This window comes from Durio zibethinus, chromosome 23 (assembly GCF_047325235.1).
Source record: "Durio zibethinus cultivar Kanyao isolate XHJ-2024 chromosome 23, ASM4732523v1, whole genome shotgun sequence".
NCBI lineage: Eukaryota > Viridiplantae > Streptophyta > Magnoliopsida > Malvales > Malvaceae > Durio > Durio zibethinus.
This window is the reverse complement of record NC_143184.1, coordinates 3,194,493-3,219,673: the sequence shown is the minus strand read 5'-3', so window position 1 is coordinate 3,219,673 and position 25,181 is coordinate 3,194,493. Positions and strand designations below refer to the sequence as shown.

Below are 25,181 nucleotides of genomic sequence, written 5' to 3'. Positions count from 1 at the left end.
TTGAATATTTCCAACATTATAGTATTGGGTTTATTTATTTCTTTCTGGATAAATGAATAAAGAAGAAAATTTTATTCAACTAATCATTCTTTCTTGTAAATTGACGAGAAGATCAAAGCCAGGGAATTCCCATTTTTGGCTACGGTGAGATACAAGGGTGTGTTTGTTCTTTTTACTTTTTTTTTTCCTGTCATTTGCCAATAAAATTACTATTGGAATATCATCAAATTTCAATATGTAACCAACTGGGTTTATTGATGAACTTAAGTTGGCAGGATTTTAGCTTTAGAATATAAGAAGAACTAAAAAGCTAAATTTTGGGCTGAATTCCTGCTCCGTTGTTTCAATTATATGCTACAAATTCATATTTTGATGGGAAGGGCACTTGGCCAATTGCATCCCTAAATTATTATTACACTTGTGAAAAAATAATCAAAATTTGGAAACAAAAAGGAGGGAACAAGAAAAGAAATAATCCCATCAAGATACTGAAGCACTTGATAAGATCTCGCCATCTTCACCAAAATGATAGTGCTCATAGATTTCCAGTAACAGTTCTCTGCACGGTACAACAGCCCCCAGCTTAATGCAAGCCAAGAAAGCACCTGACAGTTTCCGATGGAGACTGTAAGCCTCATCAGGAGGTGGTGTAAGCCTGTGCCTCAGCATTGTTGCCCCGAGGTTTGAAATGCTTTGAGTAATATTAGTTGATCGGAAGTCATAGCCACCGGGCTTTGAGAATGGCAATCCCACAACAAAACCAGCCTGAACATGAGCCTCCAGCATTACCTCTGATTCCATCCCCGTGAGGAACCCGAGTCTCTGTGACATCTCGATAACTGCCTCTCTGTCATTATTTGCGCAAGCCATAACCTGGTCAAATATACAAGGAATCCTTCAGTTCATATGGTAGAAAAATCAGATCCGAAGATGCCAAATTCAACAGTGTTCAACAAATAATTGCAGCACAAGGTTAGACATCTCGCAACATTAATAAGCTAAAAGCTAAGTCACTTTAAAGATCAAACTATGTTAATAGAGGTTTATGCAGGAAATCTCTAAAAGAGAAAAATATATCCATAAAGGTCCAACCCATAAGAATGGTTGGTTTTTCAGCTTAAATGGCAACAGCAAATCGTGCCATTCATGCAGAAAAACAATTGATGCCACAAGCACTTTGGAAGGGAACTGACCATTCTCAAATAGTCATCAACAAAACGTTTACGATAATCTCGAGCTGCTCCAAAGTCAATGAGATTGATTGTTTTGGTGGCCTCATCATATAAGAAATTACTCCAATTAGGGTCAGTCTGCATCAGAACAAACACAATGTTTAATACAAAAGAAAGAACATGACTTCTTCAACAAGACTTCTAAAATGAAATAATGCAGAAGTTTAAAAGAATATGAAGAAGCAACCTAAGAGAAAGGGCAAAAAACATAGATCTACATAGTTTTCTAAAAAGAAAAGTCAAATTTCTTCTTGAATAGATTGCCTCAGGCTTAGATAAAATTTTGAGAAATACACAAACCAAAACATTTCATTATATTTAAAAGTAAACTTAACCCTTAGATGGCAAAGCATAAATAATCTTCAGGAATTTAAATGCTTTCTAAAGAGTAGGCAAGATAGAGAAACACAATACAATAGCCTCCCAAAAAAGCAAAAAGAAATTAAAGAACGCACACCTGCATGAAGCAGAACACAAAAAGCTCCATTAATGTCAGTTGCAGCAACTTTCTCCCAACATAATTACGAGTTCCCTGGTTTAGTAATGCAACCTTGTCGATTGGAACTCCTATAGCAAGTAAATAATATATTCAAACTGAACTAATAGAACTCACAAAATAATTCTATCAACTTTGTTAACTGGAAACTGTTTTAGAGTACCGAATCACATTTATGCACCTTGATCTATCAGAAATTCCAGTTAAAATATCTTCTTTTCACACAGTTGCAAATTGTCCTTTAATACTTAGAGAACATGGCACCATACTATCTATACCTAATGCTTTAAGAAAAATAAAAACCTAAAAGACCACATAATTACCGGAAACAAGTTCTGTTGTTAAAACTCTTTTGTGTGAAATATCATCCACAACAAGTGGAACATAAAATCCCTCTTGGCCACATAGCAGATCACGAAATCGTTTCTGATTGGACGCCTCCAACTGATAGTCACATTCACGAGATAATTCTTCTTTAGCAACCTGCAAGAATTCAAGGGACGACATAAACATCCAATTCCTGAACACAGAATCTTCAGTTGTCAGGAGCCCAGACAACATCCTCCAATAACTTAACTTACATTCTCTAGCATCCAATACAGGACTAAGCAATCATTTTGAAGCATGGGAAGAGTACACATTAGAAGCAGGAAAAAGGTGCATTAGAAAGATCAAACAGTCATCGGAGAAAGATATTCTAGTAATATGCTGGGGCGGTCCAAATAGCTTTGTCAACTATATCTATATGCGTCCATCATTAAACTGGCTTGGAAGGCTAACCATTCACTTAGTATGTCAAATAAGAATACTTAGACACTGAATAATGCAAGTTCATAAATGCATAACTACATACCTTCATTGCTCTGTCAAGATAGAGTCCTTTAGGAATTAGATTTGTATAATCTAGCAGAAGTTTTACATTCTCAATATCACTCTCAATGCTATCTGCCACACCAGGGTACTGAATTTTCATTGCTACATCCATACCATCTTTTGTAACAGCTCGGTGAACCTACAATCATTCACAAACTATAAGTTTAGGATAGGTAACCATTAAAATGATATAAAAGGACATTGGAACAGGACGACAGTTGTTTCATCCAAATCACCTCATTGAGCATAATATTTACTTTGAAATGATCAAACACAGGTGGTTCATGGTAAGGAGAGAAAAATCAATAGGTAAGGAAAGCAAAAATTAAGAACCGAATTTCATGCATACAAAAAGGAAACCACTAGTAACTGGCATTAAACAGACAGGGACAAGTTAAATGTGCAAAGCAATAAATGAGCACATAAAACACTAGTAAACTAAAAATGAATGTTGAAAAGAAGACAAATCCCAGAGCTTTACAGAATGATCCATTCTGACCAAAAAACATCAATGCTAGAAATAATAATGAGTAATTGATATTAAGATGCTCAAATCTAGATCAAAAGCTTGTATACATAAAGACTCCTGGTAGCATGATCAATAAAATAAGCAAGAAATAGAAAAAGAAATATGCTAGTGCGCCACCTTAACATATAGGGAAAATCCTAGACAGTGTCACAACGGAATAAACATGCAGCCATTTTGCTTCACCTGGCCTATACTTGCAGCAGCCATGGGTTCATAATCAAAGCTAGTCAACTTTGAAGACCAACCAGCGCCTAGTTCAGCATCCAAAACTTGATTGAGCTGGCCCCTTGGCATCACATCTGCGCCTTGACGCACAATATCCAGAGCAGCCAAGATCTAAAGAAAATGAAAGAAGTTAAATGTAAGATTTAGCCACTGTACAAAGTCTTGAGGGAAAGTAATCTTCGTCAAAAAAATTATAAACAATAACCTCCTGCATCATATCTTCTTAACTGATTCTAAGAAAAGAACCATGAAAATACCTCTTCTAAAATGAACAAAGCATCCCACTATTAAATTACATTCATAAAACACCATTCTAACATATAGAGCATAAAATATAAATTAGCATACCGGAGCCGGAACAAGGGATTCATCCTGTATGCTCAACATCTGCCCGATTTTAAGAGCTGCGCCACGCATCCTACATAACGCAAGGGCCAATCTTTCTGCATTTTTTTCAGACAAGAACGGTGAAACTGCAGATTGCTTGTCGTTTGTGTTTGATGATCCATAAACAAGCCTCTTGGCAGATTCCTGAACTGTTCCCCAAGCAAGACCAGCTCCTAATGCAGCAAAGCTTTGGATGTTATAAAAAGCACTAGTTAGCAAAATAGCAAATAATAGAACAATTTTGCAATAGCCACATAACTAAAACATTAAAAAAGAGCTTACCCAAATGCTCTAGAAAATGGAGTAGCAGGAACTTTTCTTTCCCTTGGCCTCCGTCTCTTCACAGCTACTGGCGCCTCTTCCGCCATTGCCGCGCCTTCGCCGCCTTCAACATCGCGCTTATTGTCCAAATTGGACTCACTTTCTGTACCTAATCCATCATTACCAACCTTCACTTCAATAACCGGTTGATCATTACTACTAACACCTTTACCGCAATTGATTGATTCATCAAGGTTAGGGCTCGCCCGGGCGACATCGTTCGAGGAAGAATTTGCATTGGCCTGGCTCCCATCATTGTTGCTGTTGAAGTAGACGACGGATTCGTTGGGACAGGGCTTGGAGAACTCGCGGACCTTCCCTTTAGTTAGGCCCGCTAGGTCCGTAGCCGAGACTAAAGCGTTTTTGACAGATGAAGCGATTAGGGTTTCGAGATCGCCATTTTTGACGCTCTCGATCGTTTGGGAGCGTTTGGCGATCTCTTTTGCGATTAAGGAGAGACCATTCACGAGCCTCCCCAGCTGATTCAAAGAACTCATGGCGCGCTTAATTCAAAATATCATTTATTTTCTCCAAAAAAGGTTGCGCTCCCTAATCCCTAATCTAGTGAAAAACTCCATTCGTGCTCTTTGCAAAGCATTCTGGCCAAAACAAAAAAACGGCAGTAAGCTCGAAGAGAGCGTGGGGTTTGAATTTGAATGGAAAAATGATATGTCCTAAACCGAGGGTTCGACCATTTTAGGGCAACGTGGGCTTTTTTATGTCCATGAAATTGGGAAGTAAGCAGGGTTGGAGACGTGGAGGCTGGCTTGTGGCTATTTGTTTTAGGATGGAATGGCCCAAACAGCCCAAACATGTTTGACATTTATTTCCAGTCTTCATGGGCTAGCCTTAGCCCGAGGCCTGAAGAAAATGGATGGAAAAGAAGAGTACTGATTTCGAACTTTGTTGGTCTCAGGGTCTACTTTTTGTTACTTAAAAGTTTCATATGGGATACAAATTAGCTCAATATAATTGGAATCGATCCTAGGATGAAATTATTGGGTTTGAATTCCAATAGTAATCCAAAAGATTAAAAATAATCAGTTAGGATTAATGTATGATGATGTGTATTAGTGCTAATTTGGTGAGGAGAGCTGATCAAAGGATTCTTTCTAGTAGTTTTTTTCCCTCTCCACAATTGTGTAGCCATTCATATGTTCAATTGCCCTGTGGTTAACTTTTTGGTCAACCACTAACCATTAACAAAAAGGAGTGGCATATAAACTCTTCAAATATCACATGAAAAAACTAAGGATTTGAGAGAAAATCAACATTTGCAAAATCTACATAACATGGGGTTCATGTCCCATCTCTTCCACAACAATGCAGGAATATGCTTCAATGACAACCCACAAATATTCATGATATATACTCTTTTTCTCTTTGATTTGTTTTTTCTTTTTTTCCCTTTTTAGCACCATTGCCTGGATTATGCCCTTATCTGCTAAGATATTACAACTCTTGGGACCAGAGATGGGTTGCCTGAATAAAGGGCACACCAAATAGCAGTAAGATAAGTATATGCTTTGCTTTTAGCGAATCAACTCAAGTGCTGTAGCATACTTGAGTATGGCAATGCTTTGACACTCGTCCAGGAGTTGGCTTTAGTTTAAGTAATGAGTGTATAGTTTACATAGGTTGATCAATATTTCCATCAGTTCTTCATTTTCCTTCCACTGATGCAGAGTTCCCTAGGGGCAAAAAGTCTAGCTTGGAGCCCCCGAATCCACATTTAAGCATGTTGTACTTGGTTGAGGAATTCAATTGTCTTTTCTCATTTGGTTTTATCCCCTTTCTATTCATCATGCCAACTGGTAGATTCAGCTCACTTATCCATCTTATAGGTCAAGCAGATTTTTGCTTTCAGATCCACGTGATGAGTGCCCCATTTGCCCTGGTTGAAATCAATGGAGAGGAAAACAAATAAGCAAATTGCACAAGGACTAAAGAATAGCTAGACCAGTATATAATGCCATTTCCTCGTATTAAATTTGATAAGTGGATATTTGCCGAAAAGATTTTATTCTATATGTATACCATTGAAAGGAATATTACTCATCTTCAAACCCCATTTATATGTAGCTAGCCCCTTCACTCATATTCTGTATTCCAAGATTCCAGAGACCAACTTGAAGCCACTCGTAAGCCTCCTTACAGAATAAAAAAAAAAAAAAAAAAAGGCTCCCCGTATTCTCATTCTGCGAAATGCAATGCAAAGCACGCATCATCTACAAAGATAAGAAGTGGCCAACATGCATTGGAACACTTGGAATTTTACTTTATATGGGGTCCAAAAATGAGTACATTTTGTATTGGAGGGTGGGGTGACAGATTTCTAACTAAAGCAGCTACAATCACAGAAAATGACAGGTGACAGAACTAAGGGTAACTAACAATTCAGAATCATACATTTTTTTTAAAAAAAATTTGATGAGTGATTCATGATCATACTAAAACAAAGAAAATAAATATGCTTCCCACCTGAGCCATTTCAGCATCAATCTCACACATCAATACATCATTCAAATGGAATGGCTCATCTTTGAGTTCATATAAATAGGCCCCATCAGCCACTACTGGATCGTGCATCAGAACTGTTTCATTCATTCTACTGGTCTAGGTATGGCACTATTATTTTTTAAATGTTTTCTTGTAGGTTGTTTTCTTCTGGAAGTGTTTTAGACTGTTCTCTCTCGGCTTATGTGGTTAATATTGACAGAATTGCCTTGCTTTCATCATAATTTAAGTGGAATTTTCTGAATATGCTGTCATTTTCAAAATGAAGACACAAGGTTTTCTTGTCTTTATCAAGCTCTAAACTCTTAATCTTTGCTCTTCCATAGCTCTTCTTGATGGGTTTATTAGGTTTCTCTCAGATTCTTTTATCTCATTACATCACTAAGGTTCTTTGAATTCAGTGTTTTTCGTCTGCTTAAAATTTAGGAAATCAATAGAACTTTACTGCTAATGTGCATATAACTGCAGGGTTACGCTTATCCTGGCATTGTCTGGGGGAACTTTCTTACAGGTACATTCATGAACATGGACGCTGTTGGGAGGGCCAGTGGAGCTAAATATGAATGCTTGCTCTTTGGTATGTTATAGCACAATTAATCTCTTCATTAAGAACAAAATCATGTGATATAGCTGCTGCTTTTAGAACTATTTCTGATTTATGGGGTTTTGATTATGATTTACAGACATGGATGATACCCTATACCCCTTGAGTACAGGTGTCAATTTGGCTTGCCGCAAGAATATAGAAGGTATGACCCAAAAAAAGTAAACATGATTATTTGTGTTTTTGTTTGTTATAATTATGATATCAGCAATTTGACTTGTTTTAATTGTAGAATTCATGCTGCAATACCTGAATATTGAAGAAAGTGAAGTACCAAGGATGTGCTTGGAATTATACAGGGAATATGGAACAACAATGGCTGGATTGAAGGTGAATGAGAGTTTATCTTGTCCTAAATTCCCTGCTTTTTTTCCTTTTAGCTCTTATGTTTTCCTTTTTTATATGAAATGCATTTTACTTTGCGTGCATCTGAAAATTTGAGTCACAAATGCCGATTTTTCAGGCTCTTGGTTATGAATTTGACAACGATGAGTTTCATGAATATGTTCATGGAAGATTGCCATACGAAACATTGAGGCCTGATCCGGTGTTGAGAAACCTTCTGCTTTCCATGCCACAGCGGAAAATAGTAAGTGAAATCCAGAAAAAAGTTCATTGAGAAAACACACTATATATTGGCTGTTCTAAGATGTTTCTTGTTGTTTTCAGATCTTCACTAATGCTGACAAGGCACATGCAAGACAAGTTCTGAAAAGAATTGGCTTGGAAGATTGTTTTGAAGGCATTGTATGCTTCGAAACTCTTAACCCTCCTCTTGAACCAGCTGATTTCCTGGATGCATTAGATGATAATCAAGTTCTTGCTGGAGGTGACCAAGAGCCCAACACTGCTAACAGAACTGATGCCAGCAGTGTCAGTTCCAAGTCACCTGTTCTGTGCAAACCCTCATTGGAAGCTTTTGAAGCTGCTATTCGGATTGCAAATGTCGATCCAAAGAAAACGGTAGACTTTGAACACAATTTTTCCCTCTATCCCCTTAGCATGATATAAATGATTCATGGATTCATGGATCGCCCTTCTTTCTTTCTTTTTCCAGATTTTCTTTGATGATAGTGCTCGAAACATTGCAAGTGGAAAAGTAGCAGGGCTCCACACGGTTATAGTAAGCTATAATTTCGTTTTGAATCGCAGCACCTATAAACCTGCCCAAACGAATATAACAGATTAATTGATTAAAGCTCTGAAAAGTAACACCATCTTGAATGGCTATACATAAAGAAGCATAACATAAGCATAAATCATCCGTACTCTCTGCTACCATTAACACAGTTCAGCATTCTATAGCTAACATGCGAGAATAATGATGGCAGGTGGGGAGCTCGGTATTGGTGCCAGGTGCAGATTATGCCTTGCGCGGCATCCACAATATCAAAGAAGCAATACCTGAGATATGGGACGGTAGAGAGGAGCAGATGGAACAAGTTATCCAATCTGCTGCGGTTGAAACCGTGGTCCTTGCATAGATTTCACTTCAAGTTGAAGCTTACTGGTTTTGAAAGGAGACTGTCCTTGTTATATTATATACATGGGAAGTATTCATCTTAAGTTTATTAAATAAATGACTGAAGCTCACTAATATCCACATCTACTTAGAATATAAGAAATGTTCATGTATCTTTAAGATTTCATGTACTAAACCCAAATTTATGGGGATAAAAGCCAATTGGAAGGAAATAGATCAAAATTAGTAAAATCAGATGCTCCATTAAGAGTAGAGTTTTGATAGAATCTGCAAGCTTTCACCCTAAAAATCATTAAGCACAATAGCACATCCCCGCCAAGAGCTTACAGTGTATCATCCAAAATTCTCTCACCTGTAATTAAGGCTAACTGTTATACATATTATCGAGTAAAAACACCTTGCAGCAGAAAAAGCATCACTAAAATATTATTTAATGCTTGTGGTTACATGAACAGGATATTAGCCCTCAATTGGTAGCTCCCCACAATTAACAATTCTGCATGGCAACCGAGGGCTATCTGACCTGCTTGTCTCTTGGGATTCTAGTTCACGCACAACATCCATTCCATCAATCACATGTCCAAAAACAACATGCCGATTATCCAGCCATGGAGTCTGTAAAACACAAACATAATGAAAACAAATTTTGAACCAAAAAATAACCTACTTAAGCAAGAAAATTGTGTGTATGAATATTTACAATTTGCAAGTCATTAGCTAGCATGATTAATTAGCCAAAAATATCAGCAGCACCAGTCAGCATTCAGCGATAAGCAGATTATGCACAAGTATAATAGATATCCAACTCAAAGTTTATAATTAATAAGATATAATTCCAAACACAAAGCAAAATCTACTCTTCTAATAAACATTTATACCTTTTTGGTTCTTAAAGACTATCATAAAAACACGAATTCCAATAAATATAATGGTGAAATTATCCTTAACATGATATCAAATTGGAATAGGGCAATGAGATAAATAATCTACAAAAAAGAATAACGCAGCAGCAGCTACCTCACCTTTGCTGTGCAAATAAAGAATTGGCTTCCATTTGTATTAGGACCTGCATTGGCCATGCTTAATACTCCGGGTCCAACATGCTTCACTGCAGATAACAACCTCAAATTATCAGAACCACGCTAGCAATTCATTACAGATATCACCTAACCTAACAACCCCAAACATAAACACCCAAAATTTGAATTTTGCATGCTCTTCGTATCAGAGAGAGCACAACTTACAGGCCAAGCTCTCATCTTCAAACCTGGATCCATAAATACTGATTCCACCAGTTCCCTGCAGCCAGCAAATGCACCAGTTTTCTACTTTGCAATGGAAAGTTCTTTCTTAAAAGGTACTAATATATCTTTAGAAAGCCAGAGGAGGAGAAAGAGAGGGTTTACATTTCCATTAGTAAAATCACCACCCTGGATCATGAAATCTTTAATAATGCGGTGAAATGAGCATCCTTTGTAACCATACCCGTTCTCTCCTGCAACAAAAAACAAATGTTGATCTAATAAAGAAAACACCAGGGAAACAAGAATAAAAGTGCCTTAAAAAGAGTGAATGTAGAAGTCTTAGCCTAGCTTGCCTGTGCAGAGGGCACGGAAGTTCTCAACAGTTCTTGGAACAACATCCCCAAAAAGGCCCATCACAATTCTACCAACAGGTTCACCACCAATTTCAACATCAAAGAAACACTTGGTTGTCACTTTTGCTTGCAACTCTACATCCTAAACAAATTCCAATTACGTGTAAGATTCTGAACAGCGAACATTAAACCAAACGTCAACCAATAGACTTCAAATTACATATTTTCAGACGTATTACTTATCCATTTTACAGGAACAAATAATGAAGTACTTACATTTGCCATGGAGTTGCACACCATTCTCCGGTATTTAAAGGAAGGAGATTTAGAAAGTTGGGTAACAGGGAAACTTGATACATAGTTTAATTTCAATGTTAAGGCTCTTCCAGGTGAGTTCAAAGTTCGAGTTTGGGAGTAACCTGACCATGAATTTATCATATGTAGCCTATGCGCATTTGAAACATCTTGACCCTGTGGATTGGGAAATAATGAAAGAGAAGTCAAAGACAATGAGAGAAGATGTTGAAGTAAAATCTTCCAACAAATCTAACCTGGAAAGTGAGGTGAGGGCTTTGGACCATCTGCAATGAGAAACCGGAGGCCATTTTTTCGTCGTTGAATGGAGGAAAGTACTCTGTTATGGGGCGTCCAGCAGTAACTAAGTAAAAGACTTAAAAAAAAGAAAAGTTTATTTACATAAAGCCTGTCACGCTCTCTGGGTCTCGGGTTGCACAAACTGTGATTAAAAAACAAAGAGATGTACAGGTTGGTGGTTGGGTACTTGGGTTGGTGTTGTTGTGGGTAACGGGCGGTTAGATTTGCACATTGTATTCACCGACAAAATCTTTAATATATCCGCCGCACGGCTCACGCCCAACTTCTCTTATTCCTTTGTTTGGGCTTGGCGTTTGAGAGACTTGTAAGAAAAAAAAAAGAGACCCGACATTAGAGATATGAGGACCCTTTTAATTTCAAGATGGTTTTGAAGGGTCACCGATCCATATAATCATCTTGTATTTTCCTTTTCATTAATATTTGCATGCCAAAAACTAAGCTGAATTTTTTATTTTATTAAAGTCATATCTTCAATAGAATTGAATTGAAGAATGGAAGTTTTGGTGGCCGTTGTGTAGTATTGTTTTGCATTTATACTAAGATTATTACAAGATATATACAATTGAATTTAAAAAATATAAAATTATGTTAGAGATATTCGGGGTGAGCATTTAAGTAATCTTCTACTTCAACAAATTTATGTCATAGGCTTTTTTTGTTGTTCAGTTTTAATCTTTGAACAAATTTTCTTTCTTTTTTGTAAAATTGGAAGCCCGATTGGCCTAAATCATTGGGTCATGAGTAACAATTCTCTTGAAACGCTGCTGCTCTTGAAAAGAAGCGACTAATGGGCTCTGGCCTTTCAGTTAATCTAGACAAAGCATGCCCGGCTATCCATGTCCACCCTCACTTGCTGCTGTTACCAACATTGCACTCGCCCGTTTCCCCACCACCACACGGTTTCTTCACAACCCATCATTCACCAACAAAACCACCACCTCACTTTCCTTCTCAACTCCCTGCCCTTTTTTGTTTTAACTCTGATGCCACCTCATCCGACACAAACGATGATGATGATGTTTATTTTGACGATAATTTTGTTTTGTTAGATGAGAAGACACAACCATTCTCTGAAGATGGTATTTTTATTGAGATAAAAAAGCTTGGAGGAAACTCTTGGAGAATTCGGGTCTTGCTGTCAGCAAAATTGTTGAATAGAAAGACAAATTTGCTCGTCTTTATCAGGTAAATTATTCATCCCCCATTTCTTTAAATTTGTGTTATTCGGTTTGGTGTTTGATCTAAATTTTGTTGCATGTGAACCTTGACAACGTTGTACTTATGTTCAATTAAAGCTTCTTAAGTAAGACAGCAACAAACACAAAATTTTGATAATAGAAAAGAAGGTTTTTCTGGATAAGGATTTTAGTGCAAATGTTAAGCTTTACATGCGATTGTCAAGAAAAACTGGGAATTTTGAGTTTCCACTGATTTAAGCAAAGGGATAAATGTAGAATTTAAGTACATGGATTGAGAATATCTATTGTTATTCATTCGAAATTAATTTAAATGTTTGATAGCGCAGAGCTGCAGTGAATCCATCTTCTCAACTCCATTATAATTGATGGCTCGCATATGCGTATAAATGTTGTCAATTGATGACATATGTCCCTCAACATCAAATTGCTAAACGTGTTCTTTATTTATAATACTTGATATTTTGTCCATCACTTGATTGAAAACTTTGTCTAGATACAGATTTTTTTCCTAAAGTTTTGTCATTGCCTTCTGTCATTGATGTAATCGTTCTGTTACATTCTTTCAATAGATTGGACAGCAAAACTTGCCATTGGGTTTGAAATTTATTGCTAAAGGAGTTACAGATTGTTATGAGAAAGATCTTGAGATTTTGCCTTCCGGTAAAAAGCGTGAAATTCAATTTAAGATGGTTGATGGTGACTTCACACGCTTTGAAGGAACATGGTTGATTTAACAGGTAAGAATTAGTTGTTAAGTACCTTTAAGTTTAAGTTATTGAGGCTATCAAATTGTTTTTGGCACGTGTTGCTCTTTAGGGTTGCGCCTATCAAATTGTATGGTATAGCAGGTCTTGTAGAGGTAAAGAAATCCCTGTTTGGAAACTTGAGGCTTGGCTTGGGAATTACTTGCACAACTGTTTTTTTTCCTAGGGTCATGACGTATGTTTTGTGAGCAAATAGTTTTGGCTCATGGGCTGGGTGAATATATTGTTGTCACTCGTGTCAACTTCACCAAAAGTAATGGTTTGAATAAGTTAAAGCCATTCTAATGACATTAAAAGCTATGAGTATAAATTTTGAAGTTCTGTATGGAACTATTATTTGATCTAGTCGTTGATTACGATATAAGGTCCATAATCCAAAAGCTAATGATTTTTTAAATGATTGTGCAGTTTGATAAAGGAAAATGCGAAGGGGACAAAGCATTTTTTTTATCAAGAATCCCAGACAAACCTTTCGTATTTAGTTGCTGTAAAGCCGAAGATGTGGTTGCCTGTTCACCTTGTTGAGAGCAGGCTTTGTAGCAAGATAAAGACGAACCTTCGTGTATTCGTGAAGAAGCAAAGAGAGTGGTAAGTGCTTTGAGCTCTCTTAACAATATGTGCTCGGACAGAAAACTCTGCATGCACGCTACTCAATTGTAATCTATTCAAGATCAAGTTTCATAATTCAAGAATGATTCACCCCAAACATTTTTCACATCTTTAAAAAACTTGTCTGAGAAAGAGCTGGGGAAAAGGGAAAGAATTGAGTATGATGGACACTCCGGTTAAAGGATGTAATATTTTTTTTTCTAATTTATCATATTATTAATTTTAGTAAAAAGTAAGGATGTTTCATGTCATTTTCGTGGGTTAAAAATAAAAGTGATGATAATGATGTTGTTGAGCACATTGGGTTAGTTCTTGGGACAGCCTTTATGAGCCAAAGGAAATGTTACAAGGAAATGAAATTAAAGGGAACATCAAAGTGACTGTAAAGGCCAAACTTTACTAAAGGTTATCCCACGAAGTCCAATACCATGGTGACTGAACTATCAAAACCCAAGAGGGTGGAAAAAAAAAATAAAAAAGAAGGGATCAAGGGATAAAAAAAAAAAACCTTTGCAGTTTTGCAACAGATGTATACAGCAAATAAATACTGTAGGATTGGTCGGAACTCGGAAGGGTAACTCGATAAGCAGTTGAATGTTAAACTTGGACAAAAGAACATGAACAACTCGAGCAGTGGGTCCACCATGTTTGACCTAATTTACATACAGACAATTCGTACAACAGACACCATATTTTTCCTGCTTAGCAAGATTGTAAGGTTTTGTTGTTTATCATCTTCCTGTTGTTGTACTATTGCCGCATTGACATCCTGGAGGGAAATGGGGCAAAGCAGACGGCTCTTGTAAGAGCCTGGAATCTAGATGACTTGCATGTTTGGATTATTAGGAAATTGTTGGTTTTCATTTCCAATCAAATTCATTTGTTGCCCTTAAGATTGCCCCCTCCAATAAGCAACAAAAAGAGAGATTAGCAATTGATTGAGTAACCGTTGTCCACGCGGCTTGAATAAGAATATGGATGGAATCTAAAATGAAAAAGATTTCAACTTCTTTAGTCAATGGTGTTGATATTCAGGAATCTAATCAAAAGATTTTATGGTGAAGTTTCACCAAAATTTTTTTACTTTCCTTCACTTTCTTTCTTTTCAAACTTCTTAGTTAAATTTCCAATCACTTTTATTAAATCAAGCTGTTTTGCCTGATGAATCAGAAGAAATTATTTGGTAATTTCATAAATATATATTTAGCAAAGATTGAAAATATTGATTCTAAACTAAAAATTTAATTACGTTGATTTATCAAATTATTTTAAAAAAATAACTGTTTAGAATTCAAATTAATCTTAACATTTGTAATATTTTTATTACCGGACTGTGATTTTTTTTATAAAAGAAAAAAAAAAACATTGATTGTACATTGGTTTAAGATAAGCTAGTTAATTGAGAAGATGTGAAACCAACTAAATTCTTGTCTTTTATACGTAGGGGGTCAAAGTTAGATGAACAAGTAGGCATGTTTCGCGGTGAAAAACCAAAATAAAGTTGCACCAAGCAAGTTTCATTAAAAATTAGTGACTACTTTGAATTCTAGGCCTTGTTTGGAAGCCATCAAAATTGAATTTGTCGGATAATGTTTGAAGAAAATGGCAATAGATTAGGGACTAGGGTTAATAATTTAGGGCACGTAGCGAATGACTTGTCACAAAGCGGATACTGTCGCCCCGTACTAGAGTACCCGTAAGAAACAAAACTAAGGTACATCTTTCTTAATCAACAAATGATCATTTAATCGATCGAAATTTATATTTTTTGATGAAAAAATTTTAAATTTAAATTTTATTAATGATTATTTATTAAAATTATTTTAGATATATTATTTATAATTATTAAATATATTTTATTTTATTTTGATTTAAAAAATTTAAAAAATTATTTATTTTTAAAATTTTCTTAAAAAATATTTTGAAACCAATTAAATCCAATGATGTCTTATTATAGTAAAAAAAAACAATAATATAATCATATGATGAATCCTGTTTGCTTTAAGAAAAATTTTATAATTGGCACTTTCCCATGTTGCTTTACTCTCTCCTTCTATGTCTGTCCCTTCTTTTTTTTTTTTTTCACTATAGCAGAAACATTCGCAGTTTCTTCTCCACTTAGAATAATAAGAAATAAGTTCGTTTGTTTTTTTTTCTTTCACCTAGTGAGAAATTAATCATTCAACCAGCTGGGTGATTACTCCTTTTCTATTGAGAAAAAATGGTTCCGACTAATAATCATTTGATGGAATCATCGTTCTTCTGCCATTTGTGATTGTGAAATTTTTTCTAGATAGAGACACTTGGGCAGAGGAAATCCACTATAAAAATAAAACCCATTTAGAAAAATAAAGTAATGTTTTATTTTATGACATGATCTCAACTTAATCATCAGGATCCATAGCCACATAATTGTCAAAACCTATGACCTTTTGGCAAGTCATAATCAACTAACACAACCCATAAATGGATTTGGAAAAACCAAACCAAATTTAAGATAACTTAAATTTACTTTTTAGCTTCAGATCTTATGAGAAAATTAAGAAAAAATAATTTTTTATAAATTTTTTAAGTTCAATATAAATAATCCTATTAAAAGTTAAAAAAATATATAGAATAAAATCCAAAAACCTATTACTACTAAAAAAGTAATTAAAATTTTTTTTTTCACCCTGAAGTAATTATTTAATTGGAGAGTGATTTCGGAAGGATGTGGGAACCACATTAGACTTTCGGGGATTTTTTTTTTTTTTTTTTTTGTGATTTGATTTCATACAACGATTAATTTGTGGGCTTAGCCTAGACTTTGGTTTAGAGATACCCACTTCAACCCTTTTTTTTTTTTTTTAATGCAAGTGCCATTATTCTATTGAAGAATTTACCAAAGTAATATAATGTATTTTAATAGACACAAATCATGGACAAAAAGAAATGATCCCAATAAAATGTAATTAATTTATTGGCGTAAAAAAGAGAGGAAAACAACTTGGGGAAGGAGGGTTTGGTCATCATATTATAATGGATTTAGTTTTTTTTCTTTTGGCCACAACTAGTGCATTTAGTTTAGTTAGTCAACAATGTAAGGTTTAGAGATATGTATTTGGCATCCTTTGATCGAGTTAGGTATTACGATTTATATTAATTTGTAAGATATTATTTAATTTAATTTATTAAATATTATGATTTATAATATATTATGGTTTATATCGATTTATAAGGCATTTAATGCTCCTAATCTCATGGGACCAAATTGATTTATATGGCTGGATACCTTAATTGAATTGTTTTGATATTGTGTTTTGGGTTTGATCCTTCTTTTCATTTTCATTTTCATTTTGGAAAATTTGTTTTCCTGACATTTTCATTGATTGCAAGCAGCTTGTCTTGAGAATGTCTTTCGAAACTGTTTTTAGTCAAACTATAAACACGTATTTTCTTTAAAATGCGCGTGCGTTTTCATTTGACGACGAGCTACTAATAATCATGATATTATCCAAAGCACGTAACCATCAAACATTTGCATGTAAACAAGTCAATTATAGGTTTACTTATATTATCATCGTTCACACGGGGTTAATACGTTTTAGCTATTTCATTAATTTTAGGTTTTTTTTTTTTATTTATAAAAATAATATTACAAGAAAATTTGAATTATAATAAAATATTTAATATAATATTTAAAATTTTTTAACATGATATATAATGTGATATTTAAAATATTATTTATTTATCACGTATTATTATTTAAGAATAATCATATTAAAATTAAGAATTATATTTTATAATTCAGATGATAGTTTAATAATAAAAATAAATTATAAATTTATTAGATATTATTTTAAAAAAATAATATGTGAATCAATTAAATTAAAATTTTACTTTTAGGTTATCTTAAAATCAAACAAATGAAGATGACAATCAAAGCAAAGATGATAAATGCAAATGGTAAGTAAGATCATGAAATGAAGTTTGCAAAATAAATAAATAAAAAAAACCCTTTTTTTGGTATTTGACTATAGTAAAGAGATCATTAATTGAAGAAGCAAATTTATGGATTTGAACAAAATTTAAGGTGTTAGAAAAATTTTAAATCACTTAAAAAAAGGGGGGTTGGCTAATTAGTCAGACCACTTAGTTTAAAATGAAACCTTTATAGTTTATTCAATGAAGACTTATTAATTAAAAAAAAAACAAATTGAAATTATAATTTATATAAAAAATAGAAATTGGAGTCTATAAAAGGCTTTGTCATGATCTATTCCCGTATCTTCTCTCTTTGGTTTCAATCTTTTAAAGAACAGAACAACATTCCTAAGCCAATTACTTATCATCGCATTATAAAAATTTTAAATAAAATAAAATATAAAGGAAAAGATTTTTTTTTAATTTTAATTTTTAGAGGGGTGACCCTACTTTACCCCCACCCATTAAATTTATTGATGAGTATGATTATTTATGGACTCCAACAAGACCATACAGGCATACACATCGCCAATCATTTGAAACAAAAAATTTTAAAAATTTAAACTAAAAGTAAAAAAAAATATATAAAAAAATACAAAATGAAAAACCAAAACCATGTTATAACTGTCACCACTTTTCAAAGTTGTTATAAAAATAAAATAATAAAATAAAATATTTTCCCTTTTTTAATTTTAATTTCGTTTTCTTTTTTAGTTTTTACCCTCCCGAACCGTTTGAAAACCCCAAGAAAGAGACCTTCTTGATGAACTGAACTTTGATTCTTCATTATCAAAAATCAAATCCCAATTTTAATTTTTTTTCCTTTTAATATCTCTCAAAGACTAATACCCACATTTCCTCTCACTCTTCTTTTTCTCACCTCAAACTTCCATCTGTTCCCTCTCCAGTTCCATTTCCCTCTCCTTGTTTAACGCACTAAAAAATCTCTCCTTTTTTTTTTTTTTTTCCATTTAAAATACACTGTATATTCTAAATATAATAAATATATTTATTTGTATAAACTTATGTCTTAATTTTAAACAGTTGTTACGTGGTTGCATGATTCAATCACAGGCAGGGTAGGGAAGGGTAGTTTCAATCTGGGTTTTTGTTTTTAATTTTTACTATGGGTATTTTGTCAGATTCTACAACAAAAGAAAATCTTAAATTTTGGTTTCTTTGTTTTTATCTGATGTGTTCCATTTACTGTTCCTTTGTTTCTCCAGTAAATCTGTTTTGCTGGGTATGTTCGATCCACTGGTTTATTCATGCTTCAACTCCCACTCTTTAAGGTCAGATCGTCACATTTTTCACTCTTCCTAGTTATTGCTTTTTCTGCCTACAAATATACTGTTTTTCAATTCTAATTATTAAGGAAAGACTTGGGTTTTTGTTAATTTTAGCTGCAAAGTTGCTAAATTTTATGATGCCAAGTTATCAGAATAGTGATAGGGTGCTTAACGGGTTTATTGGGTTTTGGCGTTTTGGTTTGCGTTCTTTTGTTTTGCATTTGCTTCTGGTGCTAAGTCATAGAAACCTTCCTTATCAAAGGTTTATTCTTTAGGGGGTACCTAATAAAGAAAGGAGAAATGGGTAATGGGACTTCTCGTGTTGTTGGTTGCTTTGTGCCGTTTAATGGCAAAAGTGGGGTTGATTTAGACTTTTTAGAGCCCTTGGATGAAGGTTTAGGCCATTCATTTTGTTATGTCAGGCCTTCGATTTTTGACTCTCCTGCCATTACTCCATCAAACTCTGAGAGGTTTACCCTTGATTCAAGTACTTTTGATTCTGAGACTTTGAGTGGGTCATTTAGACATGATACCATAGAGGATCCCTCAGGACTACAAAGACCGCGTAAGTGCTTTCCAGAAACCACATTTAGGACCATCTCTGGTGCGTCTGTCAGTGCGAATGTTTCTACAGCTAGAACTGGTAATCAGAGTGCAATGTTTGCTACTGATTTCCAAGAGCCTGCTGCATCATTTGAGAGTACCTCCTCATTTGCTGCGATCCCTTTGCAGCCAGTTCATCATGGATCTGGTCCTCTTAACGGGTTCATGTCTGGACCTCTTGAGAGAGGGTTTGCTTCAGGGCCTCTAGATAGGGAAGGTGGTTTTATGTCTGGACCAATTGAGAAGGGTGTGATGTCTGGACCCCTTGATGCTACTGATAAATCCAATTTCTCTGCTCCACTTGCACGTGGTCGTAGAAGACCTCGTTTGCAGCATTTCATGAGAAGTGTTAGTGGACCAATGAAAAGGACCTTTTCAAAGCATTCAATGGGCTCTGGTTGGATGCAAAGATTTTTCTTGCACCCGGTGACCCAATTGGCATGGCATGCTAAGGAGCCAAAGTTTCGATCAGAACCCTCTCGGAATTGTTTTGAAGGGGGGCCATCTGAAGGGGAATATGAAAACAGTCACAACTTGCAATGGGCTCATGGAAAGGCTGGTGAAGATCGGGTTCATGTTGTGCTTTCTGAAGAGCAAGGATGGCTGTTTATTGGGATATATGATGGCTTTAGTGGCCCTGATGCCCCAGATTTTCTGATGAGCCATCTTTACAAAGCCATAGACAAAGAATTGGAAGGACTATTCTGGGATTATGAAGATAAATCCGGAATTGATCCGTTAAAACCTGAAATATATAAGAGTGGAAATCCCAATACTGGTTTAGAGTGCGGCGAAGAAGATCAGTCAAATTCTCATTCAGATCAAGAAATATCGTCTAGCGTAATGGAACTGCTTAATCGAGAAGATATCAAAGGTCAGTCTTCTAATAATGAAATAGCCGAGGAAAATGATGATGTGAGGGGCAATGTGGAATGGAGTTTATCCAATTGTAGAAAGTTCAATTTAGGGGTTGAATGTGAGTTTGTTCCACTTGCAAACTTAGCTGGTCAAGGCAGGAAAAGCAGGCGGCTATATGAGCTACTTCAGATGGAGTCAAGGGATGGTCAAGGTTCTTTGTTAATCTCACAAACGGATAGACAAGGAAAGCGTTTTTGCAATTGTCAACCACTTTCAGATAATTTAGACTGCATCAACTCATCAAATTCCAAAGATGATAGTTCTAACATACGAGGCAAAGATCCTTCTACTTCTGGAGAAGATAGTGGGGTTGGGCTTGATTTTGATAATCAAAGTGCTGCAACTGCTTCCATGTTGGGGCAAAGACAGACTACAAGGAAATCTTTGATTGGTTCAAAGATACGGAAAATATATAGGATGCAGAAGTCATTACGGAAGAAGCTTTTTCCTTGGAGTTATGATTGGCACAGAGAAGAGATTTGTGTGGATGAGAGAATAGTTGAATCTTCAGGACCTATTAGGAGGTGCAAGTTTGGAGTTGTTGATCATGATGCTGTGTTGAAAGCGATGGCTCGAGCACTAGAAACTACCGAAGAGGCTTATATGGAAATGGTGGAAAGGGCTCTTGACACAAACCCGGAGCTTGCTTTGATGGGATCATGTGTTCTAGTGATGTTAATGAAGAACCAGGATGTATATGTCTTGAACCTTGGGGATAGCCGTGTGATATTGGCACAAGAAAGACCAAATGATCGCCACCCCAATCCAAAATTTGCGAAGGATGATTTAAAGCATAGAAATAGATCAAGAGAGTCCCTAGTGCGTTTGGAGCTGGACAGAATTTCAGAGGAGTCTCCTATGCATAGCCAACACGGTCAAGTTAGCATAATAAATAAGAACAGAGACATCTCTATCTGCGGATTGAAGATGAAGGCGGTTCAGCTTTCCACTGACCACAGCACAAGTATTGAAGAGGTTTGCTACTGTTTTACGGACAAGCTCAACTCAATTTATACATATATTGAATTTTATTTGTTTTGGACTTTTGATGATATTCATCACTATTATGTCTTTTTAAGCTGTGAAAATATTCTTTTTGAGACAACTTGCAGTGATAAAATATGTCTATGACACATGAGATGTATAGGAGGAATGACGTTTGAATCTAGAGTGATCATAATTTAATGAAATATTTTATGCATTTGTGTATTTAGTTTGGTCTCAATTGACAGTCAAATCTGCATTATAATATCAGATCACTTCAAACACCTTTGTTTTTCTGCCACTTATTTGATATTTTGATCTTAACTGGATAGATTCCACTTTAAAGAGCACTGCTGGCTAGGCAGTGTAAGTTGATGAACTGAAAAAATGGTGGTCCATTTACTCACATAGTGGGCTTATCCTCCTTTAGCAGCCTTGGCCTGGTTGTGTTGCCAAATGGCCAAAATCCATGGATATGTACTCAATGTGAATGACTAACTAAATATTCAATTGATTAGTTGCCTGATGATGGCTTAAAAAATTAGTTTGTTTATAATTTTCAGGAAACTAAAAGTAAAAGTCATCAAGTTTTTATATATGGCAAAACAAGATATGAATTCAGAAGTCATTTAGGGAATAATCACTTGTTTTTGATTGTCTATGGCAGGAAATCTTAAGAATAAAGGCAGAACATCCTGCTGATGACAAAGCCATTTCAAATGATAGGGTGAAGGGGCAATTGAAAGTCACTAGAGCATTTGGTGCTGGTTTCCTCAAGAAGGTTGGTTGAGCTAGCATCTTTAACTGTTATTTTTGTCTTTTTTTTCCGACTCTTGCTTTCTATCATTTGAGATTGAATAACCAGTAGAAAAGATAAAATAATAGAAACTATTATGCTTTTGTGTAAAATAAATACAATCCGACAGAATTTCTTGGTTGTTCTTTTGCTTCTTTCTCTTTTCTTGATCAGGCAAGGTAACCTGTTGTGCCATTTATTATTTGGTTATAACAAGAATTTGTTTGGGTATTTTAACTATTAACATGCTAAATCTATTTGGGTAAAATCTTTTACTGGATGCATAAAAATGATTGTTCTATTAGTTGTGGTACTCAAAACGTGAGATGATTTTAGTTTAGCCTTTCATAGCAATTTAAGAGAGCAGGTAACTGATTGGTTTATGTCAAATGGATAGGTTAAATGGTGCAAAATAAATGAATTTTGAATAAGAAATTCTTTTCAGATGTTGCACTGAAAGGCAGGTCTATAGGAATTCGGGTAGGAAATTTGTTTGTGTTTCTGTCTACATATGATGAAACATATCCACTAGAAGTCTGATACAGTGTTACCACTTCATTTCAGATATTTGTATATGTTGACACATGCATGCAAACACACACATGCCCGCAACTGTTGCTGTGCCTACATTGTACCACTTAAACTGTCAGCAAAAATATAGCCAAGTTTTGTGTGCTCTATCCTTTTCAATCAAATTTAAATTCTTTCTAAGAGAATCATTCCATCAATAGTTTCTACCTCCCTCTCTTGCCCTTCCTCCTCAAATAACGTCTAGTAATCTCATCAAGCCCCTTCTGGCAGTTAGACATTCAAATCACATACCTGTTTCTTGGCTTGATGAGTGAAACTATATGTAACGTTAATTACTGTATTACATATTTTATAAAAGAAGACGCTTAAGCAGTGTGCTTTGAAAATTAGTTCTGAAGGTTTTTGGATGTCAGTTAATCATGAGCCCTAAATTTTAGTAGCTTCCTTTTAGTCCATTCATAGACTACATCTTTATAGTGAAGTAAAACATGAGGTAAAGCTGGGAATGCCATTAACTTTTCATCGAATTTGCTGCAGGCCATGTTTATGAAGACCCATCTGCTTTATTTGTCGTCTTTTTATGCTATTTCATTTATGTTGAAAGGATTGGTTCTCTGTTGATTTCACTTGTTTGGTGCAGCCAGTTTGTAATGAAGCTCTGCTAGAGATGTTTCGAATTGATTATGTGGGAAATGCTCCTTACATTAGCTGCATTCCCTCTGTCATTCACTATCGACTCTCCTCAAGTGACCGATTCTTGGTACTGTCATCTGATGGACTTTACCAGTATTTCAGCAACGAAGAGGTTGTTGCCCATGTTACATGGTTCATGGAAAATGTTCCTGAAGGTGATCCTGCACAGTACCTCGTTGCAGAGCTTCTATCCCGTGCTGCCAAGAAGAACGGTATAATTATCGAATATATTGTCTTTCCATTATATTTTATGTAGTTAAGGCTATATTCTTGTGATTACACATAGCTGCATAATCAATGTGGTTTGCTGTGAAAAGAAACTGCAAAATACAACTTTGTCATTTTTCTTGGTTTTTTTCTTCCCACTTCAATAAGGGATGGATTTGGATTTCAATCAGCATTCTGAATTATATAATGCAATCTTTTGAAAACCATGACTTAATATTGTACATTTACTGATGGAATTTTTTTTATTTTTTGCAGGAATGGATTTTCATGAATTGCTTGACATACCTCATGGAGATAGGCGGAAATATCATGATGATGTTTCTGTTATGGTTGTTTCCTTGGAGGGAAGAATTTGGAGATCTTGTGGATGATTTTTTTTTTGTCACATTTACATATTGCCTCAACAGTGTGTAATTTACACTTTTTCAAGCAAGGGTAAATCATTTATGCATTTCAGAAATGAATGAGAATCCTAAGTCTCGGCATTTCCCTCAAGGAAGTTTTCATTTTCATGCCCATATTTTCATTTTCAGTTTTTCAGACTATCATATTCCGCCAAATATGTGAAAGATCGACTGTTGATAAGCTTTTATGAATTAAAATAATTGTTTCATTATAAAATAAAAAATCATAACGTAAAAGAATGTGTAATATATATGTAAATATTTAAATTTAAATTTATAAAATATTTTTTGTAAGATAAAATCGTAAAATTATTGATTCAAAATAAATAATATCTTGTAAAATAAATGTGATTTTTATAAATGATATCAGAATTATCATATTTGATAAAAATTAAATGTTATATTTAAAAATAATTAAATATCATAGGTAATGAGAATCGTTAAATGTTACATAAAGAAGAATTATTTTTAAAATTTTCACGTTTGATGCGATCAATTAATTCGGTTTTTTAGACTACCGTATTCTGTCAAATACGCGAAAGATCGACTGTGGTACGTCGACATCCGTTTCTGCCATTAGTTTTTTATATGCCAGAAGTTTTTCGAAGAAGATGAGCATTTTTTGCTTCACTTGTCATTGAAGTCAAGATGCAGCTAATTGCTTTATCTAAAGCTTATCGTAACCAGAACTAAAATGAACTATGCATGAGCTAAGCGCCAAGGATCTTGTAAAAGACTGTAAGGTAAGCTACTGCAGATAGGACAATTCAACCACTGCAACAACAGCTGGTAAACCAACCCATTTCTATTTATTTATCTACAAATCTAAGTAAACCTTCTTTGAAGGTAAATTTTTTATTTGGGGGTTATCCAATGATTTGCTTATGAATTATATCATTTTTCACAATTGTTACTTACAAAAAAATTTTCGAGTAATCATCCAAAATTTATTTATATCAAGTATTTTATCCCATAGTAATTTTGTTAATAATAAATTGATGTGATTAAAAAACAATCAATAACATAATGACATGTGACGTTGTTGATTAATATTTATCACGTCAATCTTTTCACTAATAATATCAGTCAATAATACAAAATATTTTCGAAAAATAAATTTAAAAAACTTAATTATGAATTCTTTTATGCAAATATCTAAATCATTAGAATTAACCCCTTGACAGAAAAAGAAAGTGTTAGTAGCGCCGTCCCATCCCAAGGGCCTGTTTCCCTACTCACGGGAATCGCTGTCTTTGTGGTAGGTGCTGGCATGATGCAAAAATGTCTTGCTTTTCGCTCTTTTGACTTCCCAAAAGCCAGA

General features: G+C 34.8%; 4 protein-coding genes and 1 pseudogene across 9 annotated transcripts; 3 read left to right on the top strand and 2 right to left on the bottom strand.

Annotated features, from left to right (window-relative positions):
* Window positions 1–228: 228 nt before the first annotated feature.
* Window positions 229–4,687, bottom strand: LOC111314009 (protein ABC transporter 1, mitochondrial-like). The gene is made up of 8 exons (XM_022914957.2): window positions 4,025–4,687; window positions 3,704–3,929; window positions 3,314–3,466; window positions 2,582–2,740; window positions 2,052–2,211; window positions 1,690–1,799; window positions 1,194–1,310; window positions 229–873 (listed from the first exon to the last, which is right to left on the bottom strand). Exons 1-8 carry the CDS (start codon window positions 4,558–4,560, stop codon window positions 481–483), a joined length of 1,854 nt encoding a protein of 617 aa, XP_022770692.2. The 5' UTR covers window positions 4,561–4,687; the 3' UTR covers window positions 229–480.
* Window positions 4,688–6,547: 1,860 nt separating this feature from the next.
* On the top strand, window positions 6,548–8,898 carry LOC111314013 (uncharacterized protein C24B11.05-like). Of its 2 annotated transcripts, none has more exons than XM_022914962.2 (8): window positions 6,548–6,683; window positions 7,049–7,157; window positions 7,264–7,329; window positions 7,417–7,514; window positions 7,648–7,773; window positions 7,854–8,147; window positions 8,242–8,307; window positions 8,516–8,898. In XM_022914962.2, exons 2-8 carry the CDS (start codon window positions 7,100–7,102, stop codon window positions 8,666–8,668), a joined length of 861 nt encoding a protein of 286 aa, XP_022770697.2. In that variant the 5' UTR covers window positions 6,548–6,683; window positions 7,049–7,099; the 3' UTR covers window positions 8,669–8,898. The 2 variants fall into 2 exon arrangements, with proteins under 2 accessions (XP_022770697.2, XP_022770698.2); XM_022914963.2 differs by having other exon boundaries at window positions 6,611–6,683; window positions 7,092–7,157.
* LOC111314014 (uncharacterized) lies at window positions 8,890–11,308 on the bottom strand. Of its 2 annotated transcripts, XM_022914966.2 has the most exons (8): window positions 10,816–10,990; window positions 10,541–10,735; window positions 10,265–10,406; window positions 10,074–10,162; window positions 9,912–9,966; window positions 9,690–9,775; window positions 9,115–9,282; window positions 8,890–9,019 (listed from the first exon to the last, which is right to left on the bottom strand). In XM_022914966.2, the coding sequence occupies exons 1-7, from the start codon at window positions 10,867–10,869 to the stop codon at window positions 9,127–9,129; spliced, it is 777 nt and encodes a 258-aa protein (XP_022770701.2). In that variant the 5' UTR covers window positions 10,870–10,990; the 3' UTR covers window positions 8,890–9,019; window positions 9,115–9,126. The 2 variants fall into 2 exon arrangements, with proteins under 2 accessions (XP_022770701.2, XP_022770700.2); XM_022914965.2 differs by having other exon boundaries at window positions 8,890–9,282; window positions 10,816–11,308.
* A 301-nt stretch (window positions 11,309–11,609) lies between these two features.
* On the top strand, window positions 11,610–14,331 carry LOC149512100 (uncharacterized; annotated as a pseudogene). Its single transcript, XR_016332593.1, has 3 exons — window positions 11,610–12,064; window positions 12,648–12,815; window positions 13,251–14,331. The product of XR_016332593.1 is annotated as an uncharacterized LOC149512100 (transcript).
* Window positions 14,332–18,496: 4,165 nt separating this feature from the next.
* Window positions 18,497–23,974, top strand: LOC111314008 (protein phosphatase 2C 32-like). 3 transcript variants are annotated; one of them, XM_022914954.2, is made up of 4 exons: window positions 18,497–21,199; window positions 21,876–21,989; window positions 23,176–23,440; window positions 23,712–23,974. In XM_022914954.2, exons 1-4 carry the CDS (start codon window positions 19,004–19,006, stop codon window positions 23,825–23,827), a joined length of 2,691 nt encoding a protein of 896 aa, XP_022770689.2. In that variant the 5' UTR covers window positions 18,497–19,003; the 3' UTR covers window positions 23,828–23,974. The 3 variants fall into 3 exon arrangements, 1 of the variants encoding a protein (XP_022770689.2); XR_016332572.1 differs by having other exon boundaries at window positions 18,862–21,199; window positions 23,180–23,440; XR_016332571.1 differs by having other exon boundaries at window positions 18,862–21,199; window positions 23,073–23,440.
* The last annotated feature ends 1,207 nt before the right edge of the window (window positions 23,975–25,181 follow it).

Excerpts from the sequence above, each read along its gene's own strand:
- LOC111314014 (XM_022914965.2), bottom strand. The coding sequence starts at position 10,869 with ATGGCCTCCGGTTTCTCATTGCAGATGGTCCAAAGCCCTCACCTCACT. Across the intron at positions 10,736-10,815 it reads GCCCTCACCTCACTTTCCAG|GGTCAAGATGTTTCAAATGC; the intron begins GTTAGATTTGTT and ends CCCAATCCACAG. Across the intron at positions 9,283-9,689 it reads TCTTTATTTGCACAGCAAAG|ACTCCATGGCTGGATAATCG; the intron begins GTGAGGTAGCTG and ends TGTGTTTTACAG.
- LOC111314009 (XM_022914957.2), bottom strand. The coding sequence starts at position 4,560 with ATGAGTTCTTTGAATCAGCTGGGGAGGCTCGTGAATGGTCTCTCCTTA. Across the intron at positions 3,467-3,703 it reads AATCCCTTGTTCCGGCTCCG|ATCTTGGCTGCTCTGGATAT; the intron begins GTATGCTAATTT and ends CATTTTCTTTAG. Across the intron at positions 2,212-2,581 it reads ATCTTGACAGAGCAATGAAG|GTTGCTAAAGAAGAATTATC; the intron begins GTATGTAGTTAT and ends GAATTCTTGCAG.
- LOC111314008 (XM_022914954.2), top strand. The coding sequence starts at position 19,004 with ATGGGTAATGGGACTTCTCGTGTTGTTGGTTGCTTTGTGCCGTTTAAT. Across the intron at positions 21,200-21,875 it reads ACAGCACAAGTATTGAAGAG|GAAATCTTAAGAATAAAGGC; the intron begins GTTTGCTACTGT and ends TGTCTATGGCAG. Across the intron at positions 23,441-23,711 it reads CCGTGCTGCCAAGAAGAACG|GAATGGATTTTCATGAATTG; the intron begins GTATAATTATCG and ends TATTTTTTGCAG.
- LOC111314013 (XM_022914962.2), top strand. The coding sequence starts at position 7,100 with ATGAACATGGACGCTGTTGGGAGGGCCAGTGGAGCTAAATATGAATGC. Across the intron at positions 7,330-7,416 it reads TTGCCGCAAGAATATAGAAG|AATTCATGCTGCAATACCTG; the intron begins GTATGACCCAAA and ends TTTTAATTGTAG. Across the intron at positions 8,148-8,241 it reads ATGTCGATCCAAAGAAAACG|ATTTTCTTTGATGATAGTGC; the intron begins GTAGACTTTGAA and ends TTCTTTTTCCAG.